Source organism: Eretmochelys imbricata, chromosome 6, assembly GCF_965152235.1.
Source record: "Eretmochelys imbricata isolate rEreImb1 chromosome 6, rEreImb1.hap1, whole genome shotgun sequence".
NCBI classification, from domain to species: Eukaryota; Metazoa; Chordata; order Testudines; family Cheloniidae; genus Eretmochelys; species Eretmochelys imbricata.
In genome coordinates this window covers 91,379,367-91,396,724 of record NC_135577.1, presented here as the reverse complement: position 1 = coordinate 91,396,724, position 17,358 = coordinate 91,379,367, and the positions used below count along the sequence as shown (strand labels likewise).

The 17,358-nt window shown below is 43.3% G+C and overlaps 1 protein-coding gene across 1 annotated transcript in view; it reads right to left on the bottom strand.

Moving 5' to 3' along the window:
• The window catches only part of ESRRB (estrogen related receptor beta), a 164,307-nt gene extending 161,957 nt beyond the window's left edge, over positions 1-2,350 (bottom strand). The window contains exon 1 of the mRNA XM_077820356.1: positions 2,329-2,350. Within this exon, the coding sequence (XP_077676482.1) occupies positions 2,329-2,330 (2 nt within the window). The 5' untranslated portion in view covers positions 2,331-2,350. The remainder of the gene's footprint in view (positions 1-2,328) is intronic.
• Between the last annotated feature and the right edge of the window lie 15,008 nt (positions 2,351-17,358).

Genomic DNA, 17,358 nt, shown 5'->3' with positions numbered 1-17,358 from the left:
TAAGGAATCAGTTTGGAGGAGATGAGGTTAATGGGTGCTTAGTCCACATAACATTAATTGTTAGCGAAGCAGAAACTAAATGATAACAGGCTGCATTCTTCCACACAATGCATCAAAGTTTTTTCCAATCATTTATCTAACCATGCATAGAGATAAAAGAGAAAGATGTCCCATAATCTATTGATCTACAAGCTATACAGCAGCAGGCACTTGATAATTTTTCCAAATGCAAGAACAAAACAAAGAATCTGCAGATTGTACAAGAAAAGATCCACTGTAGCGAAAAAGGGAGTAAAGTCCAGCAGTTTCATGGACACAGCCAAGAAATATTCCAAAAATCCTTAAGACTAAAGAGATAGAGGGTTTATTGGGAATACTTGCTCAGGAATGTTGGGATCTCTGCAGAAGTGTTTAATCATGGATATTTGCAGTCATGTCTGAATGTAGGCATGTTGGATTTTTGCTGCGTGCATGGTGGAGAAAGAGGTTGCTTTTTTAATTTTAAATTTTTAAGAGGATCTAAAACTAGTTGTACAGTACCTTCTTTATTTAACTAAAACAATTTTGATTTCTTCAATACATTTTAGAATAACCTGCTCTCATTTGAATAATTCAACTATAAAGGGAAATAAACAGAGAAACAATAAATGTAATACTGTGCCAAACAAACATTAAAAAAAATACATTAAAGAGCAACAGAAAGTGAAAAAATCTTACCAGTCAGAACTAAGCTTTCTATACTGAGCATTGTCAAGTTGAGAATTCTATTTGATTTGCTTTTTTGGAGGAAGCTTTGAGTTGCAATTATTTTAAACGTTACTAACCTATGGAAAATCAACATGTTTATCAGTGTTATCCTGCAAGCTGTGCCTCTACAATTCCAATTCGTTAGCTTCAGTCATTACATGGACTGTTTAAATCTTTGCAAGTAACAATTTGGAATAAGTTCCAAAAGAAAACAAAAAAAGGAAGTCAAAGACTTTGGGAATGGTAAAATTTGCATTGAATAAAAAGCCACAGTTCTATATGATGTATATTTATACGGCGAGATCTGGCCTGTTTGTCACCTTCCCACACTCAATCCCACCACACCAATCTACTTTATTTCTTAGTACTTGATACTTGAATCAAAAGGCAGCTCTCCCGTTGTTCTGTTCATATTTTCATTAGAAGTTTGTTCAGTCCAAATTATTTCAAACCAAACCATTTTGTGTTCTTTTTGTTGCTTTCAAAATGTTAAAATATCTGTCCTAAAAAAAGTTGCCAGAGTGTACTTTGGGAACAATGTATACAACCGAAAATGTACTACACTGGAAAAACAAAAATAAAAATTGTAATCTTGATTTTTTTCCCCTGTGACACATTATAAACGCAAGAAATTTCAAAGAAGCCACATACATTTGTAATAAAGATTGTTCTATCCTTTTAAAAAAATATTAAAAGTAAACAGTCAAAAATCCCAAGTCTTTGAGCCCAAAGTAAGAAACAAGACAAACGATTTCAATTATTTCCGTTTTTTGACCCAAAAAAATGTTTACATAATGAATAAAACCTAGTTTCAGATTCATTTTTAAACCTTTGTAATTAGAGCTTCTCCTACTTTTTCCCTTAACAAAAACCACACCAAAATACACACCAATTGTATGAGTTTTATTTTGCATTTTAGATACCTTAAAGCAAATACCTCACACAATGGAGTCCTCCTTTGATTGTCACTGTGCTGACTTCTCAAAGTCTTGCACCCCTCTATTGCGAAATTAAATTGTTTGGGGACCTTTAAAATTAGACAAACATCAGCTGCTCAATGCCAAACGCCTTTGGTGAAACAAAATTTCATTTTTGTGTGTGTGCTAGAGAAGGTGTGAGCCAAAACTAGGGGTTTTGGGGGGTGGTTGGGAGAATGGTTGTTTTTTTCTTTTAGTAATTGGTGCTGAAGTTTCCAAGTATGTGGTTTTTATACAAGCGGTGGGGAAATATCACCTGTCCTTGGTAAGCCCTTAAAGCAGAGTTACATTATACAGTGGCCTTTTCAGAACACCAGCAAAGCTATTTCCATTCCCAAAACAAATCCCATTCTGCTCAAACTTTCATTTGTTTTAAGAAAAAAACCCAACATCCAAATAGTGAAACTGACTGATTTACATGAAGTTCTGAAATCATCTTGCCTGCTTGTGGATCACTCTGACCTTCCTTTGACAGTGTGAAAACAGAAAAAAAAAATTTAAATCACATTGAGATGCTGCCATAATTTTAAGCCCAGATAAAAGGATTAGTACAGGGAGACATTTGGATCCAAAACACAATAAAAGGTAGAAGTTAAGTACTTACATGCTGCAGGTTGAGAGAGAAGCTCTGGGCTGGAACAGAATTTCCCTTGCCCTCAGGTGTTTCTAATTGCGGATTAAATATCTTTTGGTTCTGCCTGCACCAGCCGACAGTCCCCTCTGCGTCTCTGCCTCTTTGTGACTAGGACACAGTACTCCGAGTCCCAACCTATAAATAGATCCCAGCTCTGTGATTGATATAACAGGCAGCTGACAAAAAAAAACAAAAAAAAACAAACCACCACCACACCATAGGTCTTAAGGAAAGCAGCAAAAGCTGGACTTTCACCTCTGCACTGCACCCAGAGAGGAGTCCCCCACAGTCACCATTTCCCCACAGCAGCATTACAGCAACTTTGGGTATGTAAGCAAGTGAACAAAATTCACTGTACCAAAAGAAGGAAAAGGAAAAGTACAGATGCTGGCTTGGATTTGACTCCTTTACACCTTGAAGTTAAAAAAGAAAAGACAAGAAAAAATGTGAGCTGAGTACAGTTCTGAACTGTGTTTTATTCCAAACTCTTTCCATGAAACTTTGCATTCCTGCTGCAGAATAAACTGGGGCTGACACCTGGGTTAGTAACTGTAAGGTTAGACAGCTTCCTGAAGGACTCTGCAAAGAGTTCAGGGCTTGAGAATGAAGTTACTGTTCTCCATGAACCATTTGATCAGGACACTCCCTGACAACTAACATCAGGATATTGACAAAATTCCCACTTTTAAAGGATGCCCCAGACCAAGGAATTCCCTGTTGGCTAATGTTAGCTCAGAGTAACAAGTTACTAAACTTTGGGGGATTTGTATAGGAGTTTGGGGTTTGATCAAGTCCTTGAATATTTGGAAAAACCTCCCAGTGATTATGTGTGTAGCTATGGAATTGTCTTTCACGGAACGGGGTGAGCCCCGTTCTTTGGGACACTTATGCATGACTGGATAAAGCCCTTAAGGATGGACGTTAGCAAGCAATCCTGCCTGGCCCGCATTGGTAAGTGTGGGGATGGTCTAGATGGGACTTTACAGGGCTTTTCCCTCTCACACTTCTGATTTCCTCTACTTGCTCCCAAATCAGTCTCAGCAGCAGATCAGTTGAAGTCTCAAGCTTCTGTAGGAAGTGGCTGTTAGCACTATTCTCCAAGCCTTCTCTGACTCCCAGATGTTTAACATCAGTAGTGACCTCCATGGGGGATATGTAGCTCTCCATACCAATTGGACTCAAAGGTATGGCCCGGTGGGTGGCAACTGCAGCTGTGTATTGAGGGATACAGAGGGCAGAAGGAAAAGCTGAGGGAATAATGATCTTCTCAACATTAGACATTTTGGGGGGTCTCACACAGTGTGGTAACGAGGACCAGTTCAGCTCTGGTGGTGAAAACCAGGTACCAGCACTCATCAAAAACTTTTACCACCATGTCATCTGGATTTCCTCTGAGCAGGGTTAGGTAAGATGATGTTCAAAAATTAGTGCCCACCTACACTATTGCTACTATTTCCATAAAGTTGCACCAGTGCTAGTGCAGTGGTGGGAGATTTCCCAAAATAAGCCTAGGAGACACACCAGCATGGCCCAGGTTTCAGGTTACACCAGGTGATTATTCATGTAAATAACTGAAAGCAGTTTCCCTACTTTAAGGCCAAATCTTTCAGTGCCAACACAGGCAATGCATTCTTTGGAGTCAATGGGCCTTTTCCCTGAGTAAAGAGGGCAGGACTTATAATTCTTATTTCATGAAAAACATGTCATGTCATTTCCCTAATATTCTAATTCTTGCAGCATGGTCTAGTGGACGAAGCAGTGGGCTGGGTGCAGGACACATGGGTTCTGTTCCTAGCTGCGCCTTGTGTGATTTTGAGCTAGTTGAGCTCTGTGCTTCAGTTTTCCCATCCATAAGGCAGCGATAATGATGCTTAACCTCCATTGTAAAGCACTTTGGTATCTACAGATGAAAAGTGCTATACTTAGCATTATGATAAACAGCGTGCCAGATTCAGCCCTAGTATAGTGCCATTGACTTCAATGGAGATGCACCCAGGCCTTTCAGCTGAATTTGGCCCTTTGATTTTTGCTGAGATGAACACCAAGTCAATATCTAACTGAACGGACAACAAATCTTGAATTTCATCAAAAACACAACCATATTTTCATGAATGTGCTCTAATTTTGGGTCCCTAAAGGGAGAGGCTTAGGGTCAGATTTTGAGAGATGTTGAGTACGTGGCTCCCACTGACTGTCTCAGAGATGCCACTCCAACCCACCCCATCATGGGTGGAAGTGGTATTGTAGCAGCCTTTCCTCAGTTTCCCCAGAGTCTTCTCTGGCCATAGGAGTGACCTGGCCTCCAGCCAATCCATCTAACAGAGTCCAACCCCTTCCAGGCCCTCGGAGTCCTTCACTTGAAGTCCAACAGAAAATAGCAAAACAACTGAATCTTCAGCCCAGCTGGGCTCAGCTGCCAGCCTCCTTCTTTGCAGGCTAATCCCAGCTGCAAACTGTACTAACACTGACCAAGTTTCTGGCTTTCACTCTCACCGCCCCCGGGTTAGCACACACTTTCCCCTCTCAGGGTTTCAGACAGGCTACAGTCTCTCATTGGCTCCTGTCTCCACCGAGGCTCCTTGCCTACCGCAGGATAGTGTGTCTGGTCTGCTTCCCCCACCAATCCCCCTCTTCCAGACTGTCTTCCTCTAAAGTCCAACCTGCACAGGTATAACAGGGCAGGACTAACTGAACTAGGCTGACTGGTCTCAAGTCTATCCTTAAAGGGGGCAGGCCACCCTATTACAGACTTCAGCTGGAATTTTTAGTGCTGAGTACTTCTGAAAATCAGGCCAAGGTGCGGTACCCAAATCCAGTGGCCATTTTTGAAACGTTTGACCTTAATACAAGTCTAGTTGTATACATTCTGAACCAAATAAATAAAAATGCAACCAATTCGTTCCTTGCCTTTCCATATCACCTATCTCCAAACCCTTTACAAACATTACTTAATTAAGGCCCATGCAAGGTAGGCCAGTATTATCATCCCTATATTGTATTGGGGAGAGGGAGTCCGAGGCACAGAGATACCAAGAGATTTGCCCACACTGTCTCAGCAACACAGTGGCACAGCCTTGAACAGAGCCCAGAATTCTTTGAATCTTCATCTCCTCTTTTACTAGAGCACATGAATTTAGTTGTTATACTTTGGGAGAAAGAAGTCAGAGGCCCAGGAAAGACACTCCTGAGCCTGAAGCTGGTTCTTGCCACAGAACTCTCATGGCCCTGACCCAGTCAACTTCTATGTGGAAGCTCCTCTTCATTCCAGCAGTAAATGATTTGTGTCAGGCAGTCTCACAGAGACATGGACAGACAGGGGTAGAAACCCTATAGCAGAGGAAATCCTACATAGACTTTACACCCACTGCAACACACTGTAGAAAGGAGACCAGAAGACTGCAAAAAAAACAAAAAAAATCACCAAAATATATTTAAAAACAAGCTACTTGTAGAGTGGATAAAGTTTAATATATTTTTCTTCAAACACCTAGTCTAGAGTATTGCCATCTGGAAAACAGGGACTGTATCTGAGCAGTCTCTCTCACTGGTTATTTGCTGTTGCATTTGTTATTAAAAGGTGCCTGTCATTAGTACCTACTGTAGTTAAAGTTGAAAGCAGCTTCCACTATAAACTCCTGCTTCACAGGCTCATAAAACTATTATTTATGTATATGAAATTTTCAGTGATTGACTTCTGCTCAAGGGTGAGGGGTTTGGGGCAGAGGGCAGGAAAAGTGTAAGTGTGTGGGTGGGTGGCTGGGAGGGAGCAAGGGTCAATTGGGCAAAACCCTTTCAGCCATTTGTAAATTATTATGGAAGAATGAAACATACTACACTTTTCCTCCAATGTTAAAAAAGAAAAGTAATCATACTTTAGACAGGGCCACAGCAAATATATATGAAGCTTGAAAGATGGCTGAGACAGACAGCTGGGATCTTCCTTTGAATTGAGTGTGTGGAAAAAAGCAAGCACCCAAAAAATCACTTCAATGCATGCTAAGCATATCTGCCATGATTTTAGCAGAGCCCAATGTAACCGCACCTGTTTTAATGTCAGGGAAAACATAAGGATGTACAACTACAACAAAAAAAAAATCAATAAAAATCATTCCATAGTTTTAGGATATTCTATCCACAATCTTTTTTAAAAAATTTGTAGAATGCAGCAAAAATAGTTTTTTAAAAAAAAATTTCCCATTAGGAAGATTCAGTTGTCATTTTACTATCTACAAGAGAACTCTCACCAGCCAAAAACTGCAGCATAGGTGGGATATCATCCTATAAGCCTCAGTGGGGTGTGAACTTCAGAGCCTTCAAATTGGGACCATTTAAATACTAGCATTATTATGAAGAAATATAAAGAAAATAAAATAAAAAAAACCCATGTCAAGGCTGCCTGGTTAACACCACTAAGCGTGACAGAAATGCAGAAGTAGAGGTTCCAACAGCAACATGATTTTGAATGCATTGCCTATATGGAGTATTTTCCAGATCTGTTTTTGTGTTTAACTGGATTGTTCAAATATACTCCTCATACACAGAATGCACAAGACAGTGGAGTTGCTGATGCCAGTGGAAGCCTAGCTATTGTGTTTCCTGACCTTTGGAGAATTTTAATGCTGTAACCTTAACATTACATTAATTTGCATTTTTCTGTGTAATCTATATTCTCAACAGGGCTTTTCTTGGTGTTCTCTGAATAAAACTCCATGTCCAGCACTCTCCCAACAAGCTCTAGAATCATGAGATATTCTTGCACCTTGCAATGTCCTTTGTACCACTGGAGAAAATAACACCACTGACTCAATGCAGTTTTGACTTTTATTCCTTCTTTAGTTTCAATATATTTTATTAATTCTCAAATATTTTTAACTGTGGCTGTCCAGTCGCAGTTTTGCCATTGACTTTAAGAGTATTTGTGCCTGATCATACTCCTATCAATTTATGTACTGTTGAGTTCACCAATATTACACTAGTGATCCACTGTTCAGTATGCACAGTATAGTGTACTCATGTTAGATATTAGTACTTAAGTGGAGTGTATTCAAAGACTTCAATGTGTCTGAATTTGTACAGAAATAAAATGTATGAGGCTCTATCTAAAGCTTATTAGCAGCAGGACAATCACACACTGCAATATATTTAAATATCCCTCCTAAACACTTAATTCTGAAGCATTGACTCTGCCTACAAAAGTTAGTGAGTTTATATGATTGTTTAAATGTCCACTTCCTAGATTTGCTCCTTGGGGAAGGCATCTGCCTCAGATGTTATCATCATATATAGAAAACACATATGTACTTCTGTGAAGCACCTACAGCACTTATTTGTTACTTTATAGCACCAACAAGTACACACCTGTGCAGACAGAGCATTAACTAGGCACTTAATAGCCTGCTGGTATGTCTGAGATTTGTATAAGGTCAGCTTGAGACTAGCAATACTGTTTCATGTTCTCAATAACCTTGGGGGCAGGGAGAGGGAGAGAGAGCACGGCTAGTTTTATAGCAAACACCTATTGTAATAATATCCATACTAACGTTGATAGCAGGAAAAGGGGGAGGAAGACAGAGATTTAAACCAGTTTTAGTGCCAAAGGAAATAGGGAGGAGCTGAATAGCCAGGGACATGGTGGTACCCTTGCCTAGGTTGGTTTGTTTGAGAACAGACTCCCTTAGAGCATCTCTAACAACAAACAACAGTCACCGATGGGCCGAGCCATTACATTTGGCTCCAGATCCAAACTTCCAGAATATATGAAGGCCCTTTGATCTGGAGTTCTGGTTCAGCCCACCACAGAGATTAAAATAAGCTTCCAAATTCAGATTGGGCTTTTATACTGAAATAAAATGATCCTCCCCACACACTCTACAAACACTCTAACAAGTCACAGTCATCCAAAAGCAAAGTCCAGCTTCTATGGGAGCCCTAAAGCAGGGCATTCCTTGGCTACAAACACCATTTCTAGCTAATGAAGGAATAAACAGTTCCAGGAGGAGTCCCCCAGCTCCACAAAGCTTGAAAATCAACAGATAAATGAGACTCAAAATTACTTGCCTGCTTTCTGAGGTCTGCTTGGGAAGAGCCCAATTCCGCAGCCCTTATACACATAAAGAATAAGCTTCCTGATCAACGATAATCAGATGAATCCATGGAAGGAGATAAGTCACCAGCATGAATTGCCTGGGTTTCCAAAAAAGGAAAGGAAAGAATCTAAAGCAAGTCTCTTGTGGGGGGCCATAGGGCACAAAGCTCATCTCTAAAGCAGTGCCAAGAATTTCCTGCCTTGCCCAATCTCTTAGGAAAGTCACTAACTTCTCAACATTCTCCCCTTACTCCAAGGCAGAGCCCTCTCCTGTATCTCTGATCCGGAGCTAAAGCTGCGCTCTCCTAATCAAAATTAAGAAAGCGTCACTCTCGGGGCGTTTCATAAAAGAAAAGGAGAATCCTATATATGTCATACTGTGAGCATTCTTCTGTTCTTGAAGGCTAGTGAGATGGCAAAAACAGCATTCATGCCCAGACTGCCTCAAACCAACATTTTGTCAGATCTCCCATACCAAGCAGGGTCAAGGCCAGTCCATACTGGGAGACCTCCAAAGAATATCCGGAACAAGGAGTGGTGTTAATGATTCAATAAGGCAGTAGTGAACCCTAGTATCAGCATGGAGTCAGGAACTGCGCTGCTGGAGCTGCTAGTTTATGGATGAGACAAGTCAAACCATCTAATTTTTATTTTGGCATTTAAGATCCCATTTTACAAACAACTGGGGTGTTAGAATCAGGCCAAGACACCGAGGTTATCTCAGGAAATTAAATTCTACCTTCCCAAAATTCACCCTTGCATTTTCAGCTCTATACAGTATTTCCTTTTCCAGATGTTTGTGTAGGGCTGCTGTGCACTGTTAAACAGCTGCTACGTGCCACCCCAGAGGAGGTTGCATTTCAGTTGTGGGTTAAGCAATTTCTATCTCTCTACACAAATTCTGCTAGTGTCTCTCAATCCTTCCCCACAGCACCCTCTGCTTTTCCAGTCCTGATGCTTGAGGTCCACCCACCAAAACACACACACATTCCAGCTTTGCCAGTTTACCTCAGTTAGTCTTGGATTCCCTCAAACAGCTCTACCAATGCACTCCACTCTAGACCTCTAGCAATCCTTGTTCTTGCAGTCCAGCTCCCAAAGACAGGAAACCTTTCATGTGTTAGAGTATGTCATCCACATTAAACAAAACCCTTGTTTAAATTAGATCATAGTGCATTTGCTATGAGGCAGCTTGTAGGAAATTCCCAGGGGGAGTCCACACTGCTGTTGCTCTGTCTCTGGCAGACAACGAGCACTTCCCATTTCTATCATGTCAGGCATCCACCTGGATACCCAGAAGAGAGCTATTGTGAACAAGCTAATGGGAGCAGCACATGCTGCCTAATGCACACACAGACCATCAGGCAGGTGCATGTGCTGCCCATGCCATTGTCTGGGTTCTATTCACCTTTTATCACCCCTACCTTGGTCCAAGAGGTACTTACAGCCAAGAACAGGTAAAGAAAGTGCCATAGGTATCACAAAACCACAGACACAGCAGCACTGGAGGCTGTCAAGAAAACATGTTTGGTGTGCAGCTGAGGAGATACTGGGACTGCCTCTCTCAGATGGGCTGAACTGAACCCTAATTCCAAAGATGCCAGTGTTTGAGGGCATTGAAGGGAAGACACTAGGACTCTGTAGCAATCCCTGCCTACTAGGTGATGGTAGCTACAGCTGAACTTGAACTAGCCCATAGTCCCACACAAATGAAACACTAATGTGGTAAAAGTGAAGCCTATAAACAGCTGAATCTTTCCCCTTTCAAAAGGCTATAGATCTACTAGCATTAACAGTGCAAAGAAACTGCTAGCCAAGTTCTGCAATCTAAAGTGAATTTACCCAAAGTCCCACGCAAACAGCTCTCCTAGGATTCTTGTTTCTGCAGGATTCTTATTTCAGGTGCAGATTCTTTCATTTTAGTGGTGTTGCTCTGTCCCTTGTTATCACTTTATCCAGGACTCCTCCTGCTGCAGAGTCTATCCCAGCCTGGAATAACCAGTCCCTTCCATTGCTTCTGCCCACAGCCTTGTTGCTGTTTGAAGGTAAGGTTCAGCTCTCTGCCAGTCCCACCCTCCAGCAGGGTGTCACTGTCATTCTCACAGTGCACACAATTGCACATGTTCCAGCTAGGACTGCCCATAACAGAGGAAGTAAAACTATTGGTTGCAGATCCCAGATCATTAGAATAGCCTCTCCCCTGGCACACTGAACACCAGGCAACTCGCCCAGGAACTTGTACACAACTTTTAAAAGGCATCAATAGAATTAAAAGACATAGCAACCCTTCTCTACCACCTCCTGTATGAGGATCTCAAAAGGTCTTCACACAAAACTAATGATCCAGTTTCCCTCACCCCTGTGACGTAGGTCCCTTTTTATTATCCCCGTATTACAGATGATGAAACTGAAGCACAGCGAGGGCAAATGAAGAGGGATAGATTAACAGTTAAGAACAGGCTCATAAACAACTGGAGAAAATTTTAAAATAAAAATAGAGTCTAGGCATATATATAATTTGTTTGTGATTCAGTGGCATAAAGAATGCTCTCTTCATACAGCTGTTTAATAAAGAATAATGCTATTCCTGTTTCTTCATTAAAGGCCTATATTTCTGCTTCACACATCACTGACAGGGAAAGACAAGAATCTAAGAACAGGTGAAGGTCTCCTTTGGAGGAGAGCCCAGAAGAAGATATTTGTACACTCTAAGGGTAGCATACACTAACACTGTTGCATTATGTCTGGGTTTTTATCATGGGTAGGCCTCTGTTTGTCATGTACAATTTAGAGGGATGCTGCCCAGTCAAGTCTGACAAAATTTAATTTATGGATCAAAACAGGTTATTACAACTCTTAAGACACATGGGAACTTTTCCATGTCTTTTTCTTAAAAGAAAGTTTATTTAAAAAAAAAAAACAACAACAAAAAATCTTCCTTACAGTCTCTCACTGGCTGCCAGTCCATTTCTAAGTAAAATGCAAGACATTGGTTCTCATCCACAAAGTTCTAAATGACATAAGCCTAAATTATCCAAGACCCCTCCTCTCCCTTGCCACACCAGAGATGTCCTTGAGAAATACTTCCTATCTCTTGCCTTAGAGTGAAGCTCAAGCAAATCCTTCTCAGGAGCAAGCCCTGGTCTCTGGAATTTTCTCCTGCTAGAAATACAACTGAGCCCAAATTTGGCCATGTTTAGAAAATGCATCTGATTCCAGCAATGGTGAGCTCTGGCTTGTTTTCCCTCTCACCAGCCCCAATCGTTGTCCTCAAACATTGTGAAGCTGTGGGGTACCATAATGCATTTCATTATATTGGGTAAAGTTATGTGCTCCCATTTTAAACAGTGATGGACAACCTCACAGTGTTCAATATAATAAAATTTACAAGCAAAATCCATTCAGCCATTTTTCAGTATTATGAGTAAGTAAATAGTAAGGAACTTCCCCGACAAAAAAATAATGTCATTAAAGTCTTGACACAACACACGTGACTATGTAGTTAATGTTTCTCTCCTAGTAATTTGTTAATGTTTACAAGTCCTTTTTAGATTAACATTATTAGTACTACTAATTATAGATGTACTAGGATGACTCTATAGCTACATCTGTAATTCCCTTTCCATTATTATGTAATGGCTACTGTATGGTAACACCCAGAGAATTTATCTACCCTGTAATAAAAAGCTCAGAGCCCAGGTCAGCTGACTTGGCCTCACAGAGCTCAGGTTGCGGGACTAAAAATAGCAGTGTAGACAAGACCCTGCAAGGGAAGGGAAGGTTCCAGTGCCCGAGCTCTACCCCAAGTCTGCACATCTAAAGTGCAATTTTATAGCCCTGCAGCCAGAGCCCAGTGAGCCAGAGTCAGCTGACCTTGGTCAGTCACTATCATACTGTAGGTCTTTTATTGCAGTATAGATGTATCCCCAGAGGCCTCAATCAGGATCAGGGACCCTTTGTGCTAGGCAATGTACCTCCACCTACAAAGATATAGTCCCTGCTGCAAAGAGCTCACAATTTAAGGCCTGCACTACACAGTTTTTGTCCCAATGTAATTATTTCAACTAGGGCTGTGATTATATTTTGATATAGTTCAAGCAGTTTAACATCCTAGTATGCATAAACATGCATATGGGGTACAGCTTAGTCCTGTAAAGAAGCTATATTGGTATAAGCACCTTTATAGGAGGTATAACTGCATCCATACTGGGGGCTGAACCAATCAAACTACATTGGTTTTTAAACCAATAGAGTTAAAGTGGAACAAAAATTGTGTGTAAACTAGTCCTAAAAAGGCAGGAGTCATAACAGGCAGAAGAAGAAGGATACAATCAAGTATAGACTTGCAATTCTAAGCCTAGTTTTCAGTTTTCCTCCAGAAAGAATCCTTTCTACCTGAAGTTTTGTATTTCCAATCTCTAGTTAGATGCTTTTTAAAAAAAAAATAAATAAAGTTTGAGGTTGATCCATCAAGGCATTTCTGACAAACAGGACTTTGGGAAGGGAGGTATAATCCCCTTTTTATAACTCCATTAAAGATTTGTAAAGGCCTGTCCCAAAAAAAGCTTGCCCTGGAATCTCCGCATTTATTTTATTCAATATTTCTTACATTTAACTTTTATTGTACTCATCTTCTCTACTCATTCAGTCTGCCTATCTGCTTCTTCTGATAACACCAGCTCCTGTTATGTCTGTACTATGCATAACAACAATCTTTTGCATCTCAGGTTACATATGCTATGGTTACAGATTATCTGACGGAACCACAAATGAAGGTGCTTTTGCAGCATTTTGGTAAACTTTGCTTCTTTTATAAGACTGTTGCTCACTTAGCAGACTGTCACAGGGCACAGACTCACCCGGCAGCGCCTCCTGCTGGTTGTCGTCAGGGAATTAGCATCCAGCCTCCGGAGTACCTCCTTCAGGCCAGTGTCTCGCTGCCCCGGGTCTTGCTCACCCTTGTCTTGGGTGCTGCCCCCTGGCAATACCCCCACAGTTCTGGGTCTCCCCCTCCCAGGGGAACCCCCCCACGCACTATCCTTACCTCACCTCAGTCATAGACTCCTGCCAGTCACCAGCTAGCCCCTGCACCTTGGGGCAGACTGCAGTATGAGCCACGCATGACAGGCAAGATTGGGTTTGGACCTGCTGCTTCTGCTTACCCATGGCTGCCCCTGCAACCCCCATACTTAATAGGCCTTCCCAGGCCTGCAGCCTGGGGCCTTCCTAGGCCCGAGCTCCCCAGCTCCCTTGGCCTTCCCCAACCCTGCTCCCCACCTAGGTACTTTCTCAGCCCTTGCAGCCAGGTCCCTCTCTCTCCAAGCTAGAGAGAGTCTTTCCCAGAGGTTTTGGCTCAAAGCCTTTATGGAGCCAGCTGGGCCCTGATTGGGGTGTGGCCCCCCAGCTGCCGCCACTTCCCCCAATCAGCCATGGTTTTACTTCCTTCAGGGCTGGAGCATGTGCTCACCCTGCTACACCCCCCCTCAAAACCCCCAACCCTGGGATTCAGGGGGAGTCTTGGCCTGGGCTCCCCGAGGTTACCCCTACAGAGTCGCTCTTCCAGGCCTGCCCACTTGTTCTCCGTGGCCTCCCAGCCCCAGGCCATCTCCCAGACTTGGCCTTCCTGAGGGCCAGCTCAGCGGTCTCTAACAGCGCCCGTAGGTCCTGGTCCTCCAGGCCCTCTTCCCTTAGGGTCTGGTTTCCACAGCCACCTGTTCTACTCAGACCTGGGTCCGGGCCTCCTGCTGGGCCCAGTCCCTCTGGGTTTCGTCCTCGGCGACAGCCCCCTGTGATGGTCTGGGTTCCCTCCATCCTGATCGCCGCCTCTTCCAGTCTTGACCCTTCCAGGCACACAGGCACCTCTCCCAGCCTCTCCTCAGTTCTCCTGAGGGGGCAGTGCCTCCTTATGTGGCCCCGTTCCCAGCAGCCCCAGCAGGTTCCCTGCCTCCAGGCTGTCTTGGGCTTTTCTTGGTCCCTGTGGCCTGGGCAGGCCCACCGCATGTGGCCCGTCTGCCCACAGGCCCAACAGGTTGGCAGCCACCTGTGTTTCCGCACTCGGCGGCCTGCCCACGGGACCTCTCCTTGTCCCGGTTGGGGCTGCGGTGCCCTGCCCCTATCCCCATAGGGACAGTCCCGTTTCAAATGCGCCGTTCGTCTGCAGGCATAGCAGGCCTGACGCTCTGCCTCCTGGCCCTGGTGCTCAGCCCCTCACGCCATGTTCTCCGGTTCCTCGCAAACCCCTCTCTGAGGAGTTGTATCAGGGCCTGCTGCTCCCTAGCCAGCTGCCCCATCCTATCGTCTAAGGAATGGGTGGGTCCCTTATGTGCCCAGAATCCATCTTCTCAACAGACAACTTTCCTTGCGTAGGACACTGATGGCAGTTGTGTTCTGTTGAGCCACACCTCAGGATAACATTTTATTGTGTTGGTACTTTATAAGGTATCACTGATGCTATTTCTTCGTATTAAAACCCCCTGAACATACCTTCTGTGAATTGCAACATTTCCCTCAGTCTGTGAGGGAGCCTGCACTGATATTTTTAGGTAACCCACTTGCTCAATTTTCTTTCTCCTCTGTGACTAGATTACTGACTTATTCTAACTCATGTTGCCAGACACATTTTTCATCTCTTCCTCATTCCTGGTCCTCTTTGTGTTTCTTTCCCTACCCCCATCCCCATGTTTAGGTCAGGAGTCACTGTTGTTAGTCTAAATAGGGCTAGTACACTTGTGTAACACTACATTTAGTGACTGTGTTCTTCCATTGCTAGAAAGGGAGAGAAAAGAAGTTGTCGAGGCCCCGCCCTCACTCCCCCTCTCCCCTGAAGCTAGTGGAGGCTCTGCTCCAGCCAGTGGCCAGGGGCTGAGGTGGCCAGGGGAGGCTTGGGCTGGCTCGGTGCTCGGGCCAATGGCCTGGGGCAGCTTGGGTCGGCCAGGGGCCTGGTGCTCGGATGGGCCAGCTGGCAGCTCAGGGCAGCTGGGGTGGGTGGATGGGCCAGGGCTCGGGCTGCAAGTGGGGACTTAGGGCCTTGGGTGGAACAAACAGTGCTGGGGGTTAGCCTCCCCAAAGGGGGGCGGGGTTCACCAGCTGCCCATGTCCCCTATCCCCCATTCTCAGTGTAGTGTTGTGATAGGAAGCATAGAGACCATAGAGACATTTGACTGCACTTCCACCAAGGATATAGAGAGAACTATGGTGAAAATTTCAGTTAGTATTACTAATCAAAGCAGATTTAGCTCCCATTTCAATGCAGGTGAAGATATTAGAACCAGTCAGCAAAGAAAGGTAGCCTGCCTTACACGTGTGTAGAGTGAGTGTAAATCACCACTATTATGATACTCTGAGCGTTTTGTGCTCACTTTGCACAGGTGTAACTGACTGGACAAGGTGCAAGGTAGGAAACAGTCAGATCCCAAGGAATTAGTGATTCCCTTGAGTAATTGCATTCAATCAATTCTGGTGCTATTTAGGTTTCCTGGGTGTTTTCCTTTTTGACCTAGCTTGCATTTTGTTTCTCATTCTGCTTTTTCCCTGTCCTGGGGCACAAGCAGCCTTTTCTTATTCAGCCCTCTCATTTCAGCCTGCCCTGTCTTCTCCTCCCCTGTGTCCAGTCTCTTTGTCCTATGCTTTCCACCTTCTCCTTCCCCAGCTCCTCTCTTTCCCCCTCCTTTTGTTTTGGCACACAATCATCCCCCAGCATATCAACAGCAGTGGGAAGTAACCTAATTAAGAGTTACTTGATAGACGAACCACTCCTAATATCCCACTGGCAATTCAACAATCCTTTCTGCAGCTAGGAAAATATTTCCATGCTAATTAACAACAACATAGGGAATTTCCGGGCGGAAGGAACTGGAGATTCCCATCTGGGCCCACGTGTCTCATACTGAGTTAGCAATTGTACCTCACAACATATTTCCCTACCACATTCCTGTCTTATTCCATTATTAACTGTTTACACTGCCCCCTGCTCCTAAGGCCTTGTTAGTCTGACTTCTACTTCTTGTAAACAAACCCAGACTAAATTACTTCAGTGCCCATTTGACACTTGCTCAAGCAGCCACATAACTTCCCTTTTCTCTCCCTATGAGGGCTCACCTGAGTCGGGTCCCACCCCAAGTTCTCAGTCCTAAAGGATAGAGATGATCCTAGATCCATTTTAAAAAGATTGTTCCAGCAATGTGCTTGGTCTCCATTTCAGCCCCAGCCATTTGCTGTCCAAAGAGGACTGGGCACAGTTTCCAGGAGTCTCCCCTTACTCGTCCTTTTGATATAACTAAAATCATTCCCTAGACTCATAGCACTAGCTATGCACTTGGATCTACAGGATCAATGTTTTCAGGTGGGCATGAGGGAGGTGATGGTAATCAGTCATAGTTAGGGTGGCGACGATGGGTTTTGTGAACTGAAAAGCTGTTTATCTGCCAAGAACCAAGCAAAAATCGCTCATCTAAATGGTGACCTGCAAAAAAACAAAAACAAAAAAACAAACAAACAAACAATAAAACGGGGGAGAGGAGGAGGCCTTTTGCAACTGTTTGTTTCTTTATAATGGATAAAGGAAGTCTGAAAGGTTTCCTTTAAAAAAAAATCTCGACTTCTACCTTTGAAATATCAGGAATGTCAAATCGGTCCTTCCCTGGTTTTGGTAGAGGACTCACTGGAAGTCTTAGATGCCGAATGTGAGCTTTCTTACTCCTTAATGGATGCACTGGGTGTCGAATATTTAGCAAGGATAATTTTTATCCTAATGATTTATAGTGTATTTGAGATAAGTTACTACCCAAAAGCAACCAAAACCCAAAATGTTTTAAGTAGTGTAAATAAAAATCACTTCCCCTCTCTGTTAATCAGGTTTCAGTAGCATGACATTAATGGTAACTTCAATACAAGCGATCATATACAAACAGAATAAA